The 15,944-nt window shown below is 36.1% G+C and overlaps 1 protein-coding gene across 1 annotated transcript in view; it reads left to right on the top strand.

The window, feature by feature from the left end:
- The window catches only part of SDHAF3 (succinate dehydrogenase complex assembly factor 3), a 66,059-nt gene extending 51,454 nt beyond the window's left edge, over nt 1-14,605 (top strand). The window contains exon 2 of the mRNA XM_023224879.2: nt 13,833-14,605. Coding sequence (XP_023080647.1) covers nt 13,833-14,036 — 204 coding nt within the window. The 3' untranslated portion in view covers nt 14,037-14,605. The remainder of the gene's footprint in view (nt 1-13,832) is intronic.
- The last annotated feature ends 1,339 nt before the right edge of the window (nt 14,606-15,944 follow it).

Below are 15,944 nucleotides of genomic sequence, written 5' to 3'. Positions count from 1 at the left end.
GCCCTGAACAATGCGTGTGCTTGCTTTTTATAGCCCAATGTAAACAGGACTTGTAAGGTTACAGAGGAACAAGGGATTTCTCTAGGTTACAGCATTACAATTGGTTAACATTTTAAGTTATACATTTAGCAGTTTTCTATTGGTTCCCGCGCTTTCAGTAAAACCACAAATGGCTGTGTCCTTATCGGGGATTTTCCAGGTGATGTTTTTCTAAAGTTGAGATATATGGTAGTCTCTGAGTTGAGAAATGTGTTTGTACTGGGCTCAGGAAGTTGAGATGCTGTTAATCTGTGACTCTACCCCCAATCTTGTCCTTGCTAGAGACATCGCTGTGGTAATTAAGGTTTAAAGGATTTTGGGCTGTAAGGAATGTGCTTTGTTAGGCAAATGCTTAAAGCCTGCTTGTGGTTGAAGGTCAGTACCATTCTCCTAAATCTCAGCAAAAGAAAAACATCTGTCTCCCGCCCATCCCTGGGCAAATGGAACATCTCCAGGCATCTGTATGTCTTACTGCTGATTCACTCCCTCATCTTCTGAGCAACAAATACCGAGGGAACTCAGAGACCGGTGCCAGCGTGGGTCCTCTGTAAGCACAGCACTGGTCCCCTGGGCCCTGCCTTTCTCTCTCTATACTTTGTCTCTGTGTCTTCCTTTCTTTCAGAATGGGGTGGAGCTACCAGGAATTCGTGCTTTATACAGCGGAGGAGCGTGGTCTCTTCAGCTCATGTGTAAGAGCCCTGGTATTCAGTCTGTGAGGCGGGAGCTTGCTGGTGGGACCCCCTCTTTTTACCTAATGAATTCTGCCCTCGTCACCCTTCAGTGTATTCACCTGCCTGATTTTTCCTGGTCATGATACAAGAACCTGGATTTAGCTGAACTAAGCTTAGAGCAAAAACTCCTGTGTCAATCTTAAGTTTCACAGTAGTGATATTATCCTCAGGAGCAATTTGGGGAAGGTCAGAATTGTGTAGCCTCCAGCTGCATAAGTCTTAAATCATAATCTTTTGGCTAATTTGTTAGTCCTACAAGAGCAGTCTAGTCCCCAGGCAAGAAGGGGGTTTGTTTTGGGAAAGATCTGTTATCTTTGTTTCAAACTATAAACTAAATTCTCCCAAAGTTAATTCAATCCTGTGCCCAGGAAAGAATAAGGACAGCTTGGATGTGAGAAGCAAGATGGAGTTGGTTAGGTCAGATCTCTTTCACTGTCCCAGTTATAATTTTGCAATGATGGTTTCAATCCCTTCCTTTGCGTTTTACAACACCTTAAGATGTGGGCCAATGAAGATGGAAAAAGTGTGACAACTGCTCTAACTTCTTCCTGCTAACTGGGGGTGTAATTGGGATAGGGGTTGACTCCAAGGTGAGAGGTTTCATACACTTGGCTTTTGTGTTTTCTTCATGCCTTTTATATTTTTTATTATGTTACTTTGTTAACTAATTTTTGTTCCCTCTTCTTTAGCCCATAAATAAATATCCTGTTCATTTCTTATGTACTTATATTCTCCTTTAGTGAGTGAGCTATCTTATTTGTTTGATATTTTAGTTTGATTACAGATGTGTAGATTCTGGGTAACATGAAATGTGATTGTGATAATGCTACACTCTTTCATTTGGTTAATTAGAATAACAAACAGAAGATAACTTGTAAGACATTAGAATATATTTAAATTTTCTGTTAAAATTTGCCTTTCAGGGCTGGGTGCAGTGGTTCATGCCTGTAATCCCAGCACTTTGGGAGGCTGAGGCAGAAGGATCACCTGAGGTCAGGAGTTCAAGACCAGCCTGGCCTACATGGAGAAACCCTGCCTCTACTAAAAATACAAAAATTAGCTGGGCATGGTGGTGGGTGCCTATAATCCCAGGTACTTGGGAGACTGAGGCGGGAGGATTGCTTGAACCTAGTGAGCTGAGATCACCTCACTGCACTCCAGCCTGGGCAACAAGAGCGAAACTGTCTCAAAAAAAAAAAAAAAAAGTATTAATATCATGATTGTCTGCTTTGGATCAGTATTACTCCAAATTGAACTGCGAAAGTACTGTCAATTTAATATATAACTTTAAAAATATTTGATTTGATGTAACTCACTTGATATTAGATTCCCTTGGAGATACAAGAATTATGCAGATTGCTATACATTTTTTTGATGCCAGCTATAATGTAAATAATTTATTATAAAACATACTGATTTTATTTTCTCAATAAATTGGGAATTTTCTAAACAGATTACATCAAAATAGAATATGAGTGCATCATGTCCTTTAGTTTATATAGTTGTTTTTTTAAAAATATATAGAATTAACCTGCATTACAGATGAACAGGTAGTTAAAAATCTATTGCTAAATGCAGTTTTTCTGTAGAGTGAAAAGAAAAAGCCTGATTATAAAAAATGTAAAAAAAAGAAAATTGCAGTTTTGAACTCTTTATGTTTTTAATGTCTAGGAGTGAACTTTTTTGTTCTGTTCTTAACTATTACAATTCAGTTGTTTTTAATGACTGATAGTAAAATATTTGGAAGATTTTTTCAAAAGCTTTTTTTTGAGTTTTGTATGTTAGCTTTATAAGCTGTTCTTTGTTCCCCATCAATTTTTAAATCAGTAGTGTATATACATTCTTATCTAACTGGATCGTTGTCACCCTTAGGTATTATATTTAAGCTTATTTTCTTGCTACTTTCCTAGAACCCCCATCCTCATCTCCATTAAGGTATAAGTGAGTAAGGTAAGGAGTTGGCCAGTTACTTTTTTTTTTTTTTTTTTTTTTTTAATATAACAGCTTTACTGTGGCATCATTGATGCACAGTGAACCACACATATTAATGTGTACACTTGGGTGAGTTTTGAAATATGTATACACCCATGAAACTGTCACCACATTCAAGTAACAAAAATCTATTACTCCAGAAAGTTTCTTTGTGCCTCACTGTATTCTAATATTACTAAAGAATAAATTAAAGGTTATATATAAAACATAAAATGTACAAATAGTCCATTCACCTAAATGATCAGGAGAATGTATTTTTAAAATTAGTTTCATGAATACATTTTTAGATGAAGTAAAATAAGTTATGTAATATTACCTTAAGTACAATGCTATATTGTTTCTGGGAACTTTTGGATGAATTTCATAAACAAGAATGTGCTTATTTTCTGTGCTGACTTCTCATTTCTGACATTATGAAATGTGATTTGTAAGTGTCCAATATTACGGACATACAGAGTTTATAGTAGACAAATGTAAAGAATGTTTCTGAACTAGGTTTTCTGTAACATTTCCTTATTGCTTCCTTAGCCAAAAACTTTCTATGTTCTTGCTTTTTTTTTTTTTTTCTTTGCTGTGCTGTGTCACAACTAACACCTTTTTTGCTCATCTTTGGGAGTCACAGGTGAATCTTGAGTTTGGTTTACAGAGGAACCTGGGGAATTTGACTTCACAGAGGCTAAGCTTCATGGCCACCTGAGAAATTCACTTGTTAGTGACACTAATGTTACTTTCTGTTCTTTGCACTCTGTGAATCAAAGTGTTATATATTACGAGTGTTTGTGGGCTAAGAAATAGCATGTATAATCTATCATCTTTGACTCGAAAATCATAAAACCTCGTCAGAATGAGCCCAAGAAACCAAATTTATTGTCATTGCCAATGTAGGTTCTTTTTTTTTTTTCTTTCTTTCTATAATATATTGTGTGTTAATGACTTGGGCAGATATGCTTCAGATCCCCAAAGTGTCTTTGAATTTAGCTATTGTAATTCAGATAACTTTCAGACTTCTTGTGCAGAGGGGTGTTTTGGTTTTTGCTCCTCTAGGAGGCATGATATTTTTAATAAGTTCTCTAGGGAAAGCTTGACCAAATGCTCCTAACTTAAGTTTGTTGGTTGAGTGTTGCTACATAGAATCTTACAATAATTGAATAAATTTGGGGGGAAAGTTACCTTTTTCTTTCCTAGATAATAGTTGGATTTCTCTTTGGTTGTTTACATTGAAGAATACAAATAATTGTTCAAAACTATAAAAAATTACTGTCGGCCAGGCACGGTGGCTCAAGCCTGTAATCCCAGCACTTTGGGAGGCCGAGGCGGGCAGATCACGAGGTCAGGAGATCGAGACCATCCTGGCTAACATGGTGAAACCCCGTCTCTACTGAAAAAATACAAAAAACTAGCCGGGTGAGGTGGCAGGCGCCTGTAGTCCCAACTACTTAGGAGGCTGAGGCAGGAGAATGGTGTAAACCCGGGAGGCGGAGCTTGCAGTGAGCTGAGATCCGGCCACTGCACTCCAGCCTGGGCGACAGAGGGAGACTCCGTCTCAAAAAAAAAAAAAAAAATTACTGTCATTTCAGCTGTCCAGGAAGTTGTGAGAACAGTAGCACAATTTACGCCTATTTTAAAGGGAATTTAAAATTCTTGTAATTCAAAAGAAAGGCATCAGACTAATTCTGATTGTGACGGCATTTTTATGATTTAACCTAAAAGCTTTTTTTATGCTATTAAGGAACTTCTTTGTATATAAAGTATTTAAAAAGTCAAGTTTTTAATGGGACAGATGTTATATAGTTTGGTATTTTCTTGAACTCTATACAGTCGATGAGTATCTTAAAAATGCTATTTTCATAAAATGTTTTAAACCATTTGGTTTTAGTATTAAAGGAGGCCTATGATACATGCTTTCCTAAATAAGAATAGCCTTTTGTGAGGCAACTAATTGTCTTTATTTACAGAGCTTGACAGTTTAGATTTTCATATATCATTAGTACTTTTGGGCCATTTAGTTTGAATTTTGTTTTAAAAAACACAGATAAGCAAATACTAGATATGTGATTAAAGCTTTGTGTTCAAATTACATTAATTACAGTCTGCAAAATCGCTTTGCTCTCTGCTGTTAAGGACAAATGAAACACTGGAGCTGTAATTCCTTATCCCCAATTTTTCCTATAGCTATTCTTCAATTTCTTTCCCTTTCATTTAGTTAGTTAAATAATATTTATTATAAAATATCAAAACAGTACAGAGTTGAGGTGTTCAGAACAAAATATGGAAAACTATTCAGAAGTTTCTGGTCATCCTTTCAGCCTCTGTTTAAATTTGTACATGTTTTGAAGCATATACAAATGGCATCTATACGTATTTTGCAAGTTGATTATTTCATGTGGGAAGCTTTTCATGTCAGTACATGTTTGACCTTGTTCTTTTTAACTATTGCATGCTTTTTTGTAATCTAGATGAACTAGATAGATAATGTGAGCAATCCTTGTACCTCTTTCTATATGCATGTATTTTTTCAGGGATGAATGGGTCCAGTAGCTTTTCTGCCTTCATAGTCCTGTAACTCAGAGTCCTCACTCTCCGAAATCCATTGTTTTCTTGGTTCTTGTCTTTCTGTGACTCTATCACCATTCCATATTCAAATCCCATTCTCTTCTTCCAACATTGTTCATTGTTGGAATTTTAAACTGTGGCCCAGATTTGTTTGTTGAACCAGTCAGTCTCAATTTTTGTATGTCAGTTATATAAGGAATTTCATGCCGCTTTGGTTCTAGCCTGTGGGGAAATTAAATTATTTACATTATAAATAAAAATATTAATGGTACACTAAGTGAATTATTTAATAAAGGTTCACCAGCTATGTGCTAAAGTGACAGTTCTGAAATCCCATTGTTTTGGTGAGGAAATTACTGTGAATCTATTTAAAAATGATTTTGCTATGTTTTGGATTTTAAAAATGTATATTGTAAAAAATTATTATAATAAGATGTTTAAGAAATATTTTTAGAAACAGAAGAAAAACTACTGGTAAATCAGGGCTTTATCAGAGAACTTTAAGTGGTCCCCTTTTGGGGATTGGTTTTGTGGAAGACAATTTTTCTACAGGTTGTGGGGGATGGTTTTGGAATGAAATGGCTCCACCTCAGATCATCAAGCATTATATTCTCATGAGGTGCACATAACCTAGATCCTTTGCATAAGCAATTCACAATAGGGTTCATGCTTCTGTAAGAATCTAATGCCACTGCTGACCTGACACGAGGCAGAGCTCAGGTGGTCATGCTTGCCTGCTTCCTAACAGGCTGTGGACTGCACCAGTACCTGGGAAGCTTTGTTGGAAAGAAATATCAAACCCATAGTTGAAAGTGAGAAGTTACTGAAATAGTTTTAGTTGAATGTTTTTAATTTTAAGTTATATATGAATGTGTGTATGCATGTGTATATATGCATTTTTTAAATTAGAGAAATCTCAACCATATACAAATGTAGAGAAAATATAATGAACCACCTTGTACCTGTCACTCGACTTCAACAGTTATCAACTCATGGCCAATCAGGTTTCATCTGTACCTCCACTTACTTCTCTTTCTCCCAGATTATTTTTAAATCACAAACATAAAATTTGCCTTCAATATTTTAATGTAGACTCTTTAAAGTCATGACCATACTATTATGTCACCTCCAAAATTAGAAATAATTTTTTTTTTTTTTTTTGAGATGAAGTCTCTGTTACCTCGCTACAAGCTCCGCGTCCCTGGGTTCACGCCATTCTCCTGCCTCAGCCTCCCAAGTAGCTGGGAGGACTACAGGCGCCTGCCACCACACCAGGCTAATTTTTTGTGTTTTTAGCAGAGATGGGGTTTCACCATGTTAGCCAGGATGATCTCGATCTCCTCCTGACCTCGTGATCCGCCTGCCTCAGCCTCCCAACGTGCTGGGATTACAGGTGTGAGCCACCGTGCCTGGCCAAAATAATTCTTAATACCAAACATCCAGTTTTTAAAGTTTCCTGATTCTTTTTGTTAGCAGTTTTTTTTTTTTTTTTTTTTTTTTAGATGAGGTCTTGCTCTATTGCCAGGCTGGAGTGCAGTGGCACAGTCTTGGCTCACTGCAACCTCCAACTCCTGGTTTCAAGCAACCTCCAACTCCTGGTTTCAAGCAATTCTCCTGCCTCAGCCTTCTGAGTAGCTAGGATTACAGGCACATGCCACCACACCGGCTAAGTTTTGTATTTTTAGTAGAGACAGGGTTTCACCATGTTGGCCAGGCTGGTCTCGAACTCCTGACTTCAAGTGATCCACCCAGCTCAGCCTCCCAAAATGCTGGGATTACAGTCATGAGCCACTGTGAGCATTTTTGCTCAAATAAGAAATAAATAAATGTATTATAATTAGTTGATACACCTGCTAAATCTAAAATTCTTTTTTTTTTTTTTTTTTTTTAGCTGAGTTAATTTTAGACTTACTGAAGAGAGTTGCAAAGATAGTACAGGTTCCCTATACCTTTCTGCGGCTACTTCCCCTGTTAATAGCCCGCGTAACCATAGTACTGTTATAAAAACTGAGAAGCTAACATGGATGCAACGTTATTAACTAAACTACAGAGTATATTCAGTTTCACCAGCTTTTATAGGAATTTTTTTTTCTGTTCCAGGGCCTAATGCAAGATCCTGCATCACATTTAGTCATCAGAGCTCCTTACTTTCCTCTAATCTGTAATAGTTCCTTCCTTTTTCCTTGTCATTGATGGCCTTAAAACTTTTGAAGGGTACTGATCAGTTATTTTATAGAGTGTCCCTTAATTGAGGTTTATCTGATGTTTTCTTATGATTAGATTGAGGTTGTGCATTATTGGGAAGAATACCACCAAGGTGATACATCCTCTCAGTGCCTAATTATCGGGAAGTACATGAGGGCAGTGTGACTTATTACTGGTGACGTTTACCTTGATCATTTCATTGAGGTGGTATCTTTCAGCTTTCATCACTGTAAAGTTGCTATTTTTCCTTTATTACTTCTGAGACTGGGGTTGTTATGTAGTTTTTCATAGTCTGAATCATGCTGATTGCATTCCCATGGTGATTAACACTTAGGTCTCTTGTGTTTCCTGTAAATTGATAATAGATGTAGAGGCTTATTAGGTGTATGTTTTGTTTTTTTGCTTTTTGTTTTTGGTAATATGTACTTCTATCAGGAGGCACATAATATCTGGTTGTTTCTCTTTTTATGTTAGTTATGTTTTTTAAGGGATGAATGGGTCCAGTAGCTTTTCTGCCTTCATAGTCCTGTTACTCAGAAATGTTTACTTGAAATGGTTTATTTAGTTTGATTCTAAATGCTGTTAAGAAGCAATCTAATATAGTTCATTTCTATTCTTTAAAAACATCTGTATAATAGATAAATGATTTTTAAAATTTAAGTTATAATTTGTTTTCTTAATGTTATTAAACTGACAAGTTTTTTATATTTTTAATTTCAGGTTTGGGGGTACATGTGAAGGTTTGTTGCATAGGTAAACTTGTGTCACAGGGGTTTGTTGTACAGATTGGTTCATCACCCAGTCATTAAGCCCAGTATCCAATAGTTATCTTTTCTGTTCCTTCTCCCACCCTTATGTAGGTGTCTGTTGTTCCCTTCTTTGTGTTCATGAGTTCTCATCATTTAGCTCCCACTTAGAAGTGAGAATGTGTGATGTTTGGTTTACTAAAAACTAAGTACTCCTCTTGCCTCAGCCTCCCAAAGCTCTGGGATTACAGGTGTGAGCCAGTGTGCTTGACCATACTAGTAATTTAATAGTATCAATTTGATTCAGACTATAAACAAGTTTAATATACAGGTAGAGAATTAGAGTACAGTGAAGGCACAGCTGGGCCTCAAAATATTTGATTGTTCTATCGCTGACAAACTGGTACTATAGCTTCTCTACCTTTTCAAAAACTAGTGGGAAACAGTATAGCCTGAAGGTTAGTTTTTTTCTACTAGGAGACTTTAAGACTGTTTCTGTAGTTCACTGCTGTATTAATTTCCTGTGTCTGCTGTAATGAACTACCACAGCCTGACTTAAAACAATGGTAGCGTATTCTGGAGAGGCCTAATTAAAGAGTGAGAGACTCCAGGGAAGAAATCCACATCTTTTAGCTTCTGGTGGATCCAGGATTCCCTTGAATTATGGCCATATCACTCCAAACTGATTTTTTCTTCATATCAGGTTCTCCTCTTTATGCCTAATTTATCATCCCCTCTAAGAATACTTTTTGGGACCATCAGTATAATCTCATCTCAGAATCCTTAATCACACTTGCAAAACCTGTAATATACATATAAGGTAACACAGTTCCAAAGATTAGGACTTGACATCTTTTGGGGACACCATTCAGCCCACTGCACCTGCTCTCACCATACTCAAAGTGTTTCTCTTCGATGGCTTTGTGCTACTTAAAGCAGCTGCTTAACTTATCCTGAGGAAGCACTGCACGTTCTCTTTGGTTCAAGAGAGCAATCATAGGAATCTTCTAACTTTCAGGATAGCTTTATTCCTAGAAGCCAGCATGGTAACAGTTTGAAACCAAAGGATGCTGTTAATGTGTAGTGTAGTATTTTTCTGTTCTGAGTCTCTTCCCTCCAGGTAGATATGCTTGGCAGGGTGACCTAGTCATAAATTCACATTTTATTGCTGCTTCTTACCTATGTGTGGACCACCTCCAAATTGTGGTCCTGAAGTTATTTTTATTTTGGCCATTCTTCTGTCTTGCCAGGAAAAGAATGCTGTTGCAAGTACATGGAATCAAAGACTAGTAGGTAAATGGGTGGTGTACAGGGGGACGGTTGGGATTTTTTTCTGTTTCCTTTTCGTGACAGTCTTTCTAGAACCCAAGATGTTCATTCATTGATCATTTCTCACACATGAAATGTATTTCTACTTTCCATAAGAAACATTATTCCCATAATTATTATAAATTATACCCTAAGTGAAATATTCTCTAAAATTATATACAAAGTTATAAAAATTTTCAAAAATGGGAAAGTTATGTATTCACCACTCAGATTTAACAAATATTATTTTGAAATATTTAGATCACTTTTTGAAAGTAAATAACATTAAAAGGTACAGCTAAAATTGCATTCCCCCTTTTTACTCCTCAGAGGTAATCAGGATCCTGATGTTGGTTGTTTCCATGCTTGTTTTTATGTTTTGTCCATTTGCGTATATTTGTAAATGATATATATATTTTTTAACTTTTAAAAAAATTTTTGCTTTCTTTTTCAACAATTTCACTATCATATGCTTAGGTATAGTATTTTGTAGTCTCCTTGGAACTTGCTAAGCTTCTTGAATTTATGTTTTCTTAAAATACTCATTAAAATTCATAAAAATTTATAAAAATAAGATACCCGGCTGGGCGCAGTGGCTCAGACCTGTAATCCCAGCACTTAGGGAGGCCGAGGCAGGTGGATCATGAGGTCGGGAGATCGAGACCATCCTAGCTAACACGGTGAAACCCCATCTCTACTAAAAGTACAAAAAAAATTAGCCGGGTGTGATGGCGGGCGCCTGTATTCCCAGCTACTTGGGAGGCTGAGGCAGGAGAATGGCCTGAACCCAGGAGGCAGAGCTTGCAGTGAGCAGAGATCACACCTCTGCACTCCAACCTGGGTAACAGAGCAAGACTCCATCTCAAAAAAAAAAAAAAAAAAACAAATGATACCCATTGAAATTTATTTTTCTTCTAAGGTAGTTACCTCTTTTCTTGGATTCCACTTAAACTTATGATAAATCTTTTGGCATTGTTTAAAACTGAATAATTTCTGTTGCTGTATTTTCAAGTTCATGAATCTTCCCTTCATCTCCAGTCTACTATTAAGTGACACTTTAAAAATTCCAGATATTGCATTTTTGAGTTCTTGAATTTACTTGGTTTTTATAATTCCTCATTCTCTGCTTAGATTTATCTGCCCGTTTATGATTACCATATTGTCTTTTATATACATTTATAGTACCTGCTTTAAAATCTGTTTCTGCTAATTCTGATGTCTGAATAATCTCAGGCACTGGTCTGCATTGATTTTGTCTTGACTGTTTGTAATAATTTTGAATTTTTTTCCTGGACACTGTAAATGATACATTGTAGAGACATTATTCTACATTTTTCCTCACCCAAACGGAAACTCCGTGGCCATTAAATAACACCCCCTCCTACCTCCTCCCAGCCCTTAGTATTCTCCATTCTTTCTATGAATTTGCCTATTCTAGGTATTTCATGTAAGTGGAATCATACAATGTCTTTTTATGTTTGGCTTCTTAGCATAATGTTTTCAAGGTTTACCCATGTTGTATGGATCAGAACTTCATTCTAAGAGTGATAAATATTCTACTGTATGTCTATACCACATTTTGTTTATCTACTTGTTGGTGGACATCTAGGTTATTTTCTGAATGTCATCTATTTGTGAATATTGCTGCTGTGTACATGGGTATACAACTATGTGTTTGAGTTCCTGCTCTCAGTTATTTTGGTATATACCTATGTGTGCATTTGCTGGATCATATGGTAATTCTGTGTTTAACTTTCTGAGGAACTGCCAATCTTTTCTGCAGTGGCTGTGCCATTTTATATTCTCATTATCAATGTATGAGGATTCCAGTTTATTCATAGCCTTGCTAACAACTGTTATTTTTCTGGGGTTTAAAAAAATTATAGTAGACAACTTCGTGTGAAGTGGCATCTCATTGTGGTTTTGATTTACACTTTTCTAATGACGAATGATTTTGAGCATCTTTTCATGTACTTGGCCATCTGTATATCTTCTTTGGAGAAATGTCTATTCGTATGCTTTACCCATTTTTACATTGGGCTATTTGTCTTTTAGTTGTGGTTCTTTATATATTCTAGATAATAAACCCTTTTCAGATATGATTTGCAATTTTTTTCTCATTCTGTAGTTTGTCTTTTCACTCAAGTGTCCTTTGATGCACAGAAGTATTTAATTTTGATACTGTCCAATTTATCTATTGTTGTTGTTGCTTGGGCTTTTGGTGTCATATCTAAGAACCTATTGCCAAGTCAAAAGTCATAAAGATTTACCTATATGTTCTCTTCTAGGATTCTCATGATTTTAACTCTTGTGTTTAGGTCTTTGATTCACTTTGAGTTAATTTTTGTATATGGTAGAAGATGGGGGTCCAACTTCACTCTCTTGCATGTGGGAATTTAGTTTTCCCACCACCAGTTGACCAGACTATTCTTTCCTCCATTGAATGGATTTGCCATCTTTGTCAAAAACCAGTTGGCTATACATGTAAGGATTTAATTCTGGACTCTCCATTCTATTGGTGTTACATATCTATTCTAATGCCAGTACCACACTGTTTTGTTTAATGTAGCTTTCTAGTTAAGTTTTGATATTGGGAGTTGTGAGTCCTCTAATTTTGTTCTTGTTCAAGATTGTTTTTGCTATTTAAAGTTCCTTACTTTATCAACTTTTCCATTTTTGCAAATGAATACTTTTTTAAAGCCTGCTTTTTAGATTTTATTTTTTGGAGATTCATCCATGTTGATACATAGACTTATAGCTTATTTGTTGTGACTTTATTATCATCTGAGTAAATTTCAGTGTATTTGACTTTTCTCCTATTGAAGTACAATTGTTTCCATTTTTTTTGTTTGTTTGTTTTGTTTTGCTTTTAACAATGAACATTCTTGTGCATGATACTTGTTCACGTGTTTGGAGACATTTTAGAATATCAAGACTGGGAGAGGGGCGTTACTGCCATCTGGTGGTCAGAGACAAGAGATGGTACTAAACATCCTGCCATGCAGACTCCCACAGACTCATCCCCACCCCTATCCCCCAACACACACACAAAATAGTGCCAAGGTTGAAAAACCCTCCTGCTTGCTCTGAAGCGTATAGAAGTGGAATTGATAAAACTTGAGGTGTTTTGGTCTTAATAAGTGGATTTCTGTAAATCATGGAAAAATATTTTCTCCATAGGTTTGGAATGTTTGGAATTAAAGTTGCTCTGTCTATGCTGCCATTCCAGCAATTACAAGCAATTTAGATATCTCAAGACAGATTAGGGAGCAGCATTATCCAGAGTTAGCCAGTTCGTTCACTTTAACTTCATGAACTAAAATACACTGGTACTTTGTCTAATTAAAAGATTAATTTTAGAGTGAGTGTTTCAAAACAGTGGCACTTGTGCAGATGGGGATAGTTGGAATATTAGGCTGAATGTACTTAGTTTTTCTTGACACAGATGGTTGTTAAATATTGAAGGCTTAAAGGTTTAAGAAGTTTCTAGTATGTTTTGAATTAAAATGGTAATTGAAGACATAGGAATGAATTTAGACTCACTTGAAAAGATGTATTACATGTCACAGAATACTGTGCTGACATAAATAGGATGAAAGCATGTCCTTTGCAGCAGCATAGATGCCATAATCCTAAGCAAATTAACACAGGAACAGAAAAATAAAATTTTAAGTGGGAGCTAAACATTGAGCACACATGGATGTAAATAGGGAACAGCTGACAGCATGGACTACTGGAGGGAGGTATGGGTTGAAAAACCACCTGTTGGGTACTGGGCTTACTCTCTGGGTGACAGGATCTGTACCCAAAACTTCAGCATCATGCCCCTAGATACAAGGGGGTACATGTGCAGGTTTAAAATAAAAGTTGGGGGGGAAAAGACCCATGGTTCCTGTTTGAGAATCTATTGAAAGCTATGGCCCCAGAAATGATGTCCATACTTGTGTAAATACAATTTTGCATATGGTTTGAGGTGGTTTATGCATGCTCCTGAAGCCCATCCATGGACTCACCACTCTTACGTCCAGGTTAAACATTTTGCTAAAAGTTGATTAAAACATTTAAAGTGCTAAAAATAGATAATATACGAAATTATCAATGAATTGTATCTTCACAACTGTATTTATATTTTCCTAACCAAATGCTTCTACATTTAGTGATGAGGAAAAATAGGTGACTAAGAATTAGACTTCAGATCCTCTAATGTTAAGTATTATTTAAACTTTACATCTATAACATTCATTCCTTATCTTTTTAGGTGTATGCAACAGTGTTATCGCAACAAGCTAACGAAAACAGACAAAATTCAACTGGAAAAGCATGTTTTGGCACCTTCCTCCCAGAAGAAAAACTTAATGACTTTCGTGATGAACAGATTGGACAGTTGCAGGAGCTGATGCAAGAAGCCACAAAACCCAATAGGCAATTTAGTATTTCTGAGTCTACAAAACCAAAATTTTAGTTTATACGACAAAGCTTAACAAGACATGCAAAAATTTAGAACCCTTACTTTAACTGTCATTGGTTTTTGAAATGTATTATGTAAGCTTTGAAAATGCCTGTTATTAATGAAATATTCTCTTATTTTGGATGTTATGAATGCAACAATAGATGAATCAAGATCACTAGTGACAATTGAAAAAATTATTGGAATAATAGCACTTGCTGTATGAAATTCGATTTTGGAAGTAAACGGGAAATAATGGATCTAAAATGGACAAATTTCTAGAATTTTGCTGAAAACATTTTAAAATGCTATTCTCATCCAACCATTATTAGCCTTCTGTCTTTTCTTTAGCTTCATCAAGCAAGTATGTTGTGATAATGATAGATACGGAATTCCAACAAGATTATTTTTTTAAATACATTGTCATTTTGAATATTTCATCACTTCTATTTTAATAATACATACTTGATTTTTCTTCTGAATGTCTCTTCTCCCTGCATCACTGTTCATTCACAATGAAAGGTTAGGGAGAAGCTTTAAAATTCACTATTTTACTATCATTTGTATAATAGACTATACAAAGTCTAATATATTTCCTCCAGTGTGTGTGTTAATAACAACCCCTGAAATAACCTTGAGACTCTGATTTATCAGCTAATAGTTGAGGACATTACAAATCAACTTAACTGTAAGAAACTTCCCTAAGATCTTGCATTTAAAAACTGGTAACCCCATTTACAACATAAAATGTGGATTTTCAAAAATAGTATGCTAAATGACTTATATCTTTAGTTATTGAAACCTGATTGATTCCCAGTGTGATACTATTAGGTGGGGAGTCCCTATGAATGGTATTGTTGGCCTGTAAAACAAAGCCCCAGAGAGATCTCTTGCCCCTTCTACCATATGAGGATACAGTGAGAAGATGTTAAAGCAAACATGGCCCCTCATCAGACACTGAATCTGCTGGTGCCCTGATCTTGTACTTTGTGGTCTCCAAAACATGAGAAACAGATTTCTATCTGTAAGCCACCCAGTTTATGGTAATTTGTTGTAGCAGCCCAAGGAGACTAAAATAGTTATGGAGGCTTACTCCAAGATTCTGAAATGGTTATTTTTTTAGATGCACTTGCAATTTATGTCATCATGGCTTCTCTGGTTTGGTGTCTCATGTGTTCTCTCTTTGTATATAGCTGCTTTTTTTTGAGTCAGTCTGATCTGTTGGTCTTTCTCATTGAGAAAGATAATCAATTATTCTACTGTCTATGTTACAACAGGCTTCAGGGATAAGACAAAGCTCCTGCCCTCAAGAAAGTTAAAATCTAGTTGTGCATTCAGGAGCTCTCTTTCATAATGAACAAATACATCTGCAAACTCTTTACAGCATTATCCTTTTCATCTTGCCTAATAGAAACCTAATAATTATGAAGACACTGCTCCACTGTAGTCTTGTAAAGTGGGCCACAACTCCCACTTTACAAGAGACCCATCCTATTGTCCCTTTCAGCCCATCACTGTGCCACCCTTGCTTAAGAACTCTTCCCTCTGTGGCTCTCTTTTAGGGTATACTTCCCTTCTGTTCATTGGCACTTGACTTACCTCAGATCTTGCCATTATTTTGGTGACTTAGTATTTGTGTCGTTTACTTATCCAGTAGACTGAGCGTTATCTGGCATTATTCACTTTCACTCATTCAACCACTCACTCATGCCATGGCTACACTTAAACCTTTACTCTGTTCAGAACTGTTCTGCATCTGAAATTATGAATTTAAATATCCTGTGCTTTTGCCACTGTCTGTTAGCAATATAATCAGTTTCTTACTCCCACCACACAATTCATTCCACAGATACTTATTAAAAGCCTGCATTTTTCAGATGTCATTCTAGGGACTAGGGATACAGCACTTATCAAAGACAAAAA

Source organism: Piliocolobus tephrosceles, chromosome 8 (genome assembly GCF_002776525.5).
Source record: "Piliocolobus tephrosceles isolate RC106 chromosome 8, ASM277652v3, whole genome shotgun sequence".
Classification (NCBI taxonomy): Eukaryota; Metazoa; Chordata; class Mammalia; order Primates; family Cercopithecidae; genus Piliocolobus; species Piliocolobus tephrosceles.
Note: the sequence above shows the minus strand (reverse complement) of the source record. Positions and strands in the feature narration are given on the sequence as shown.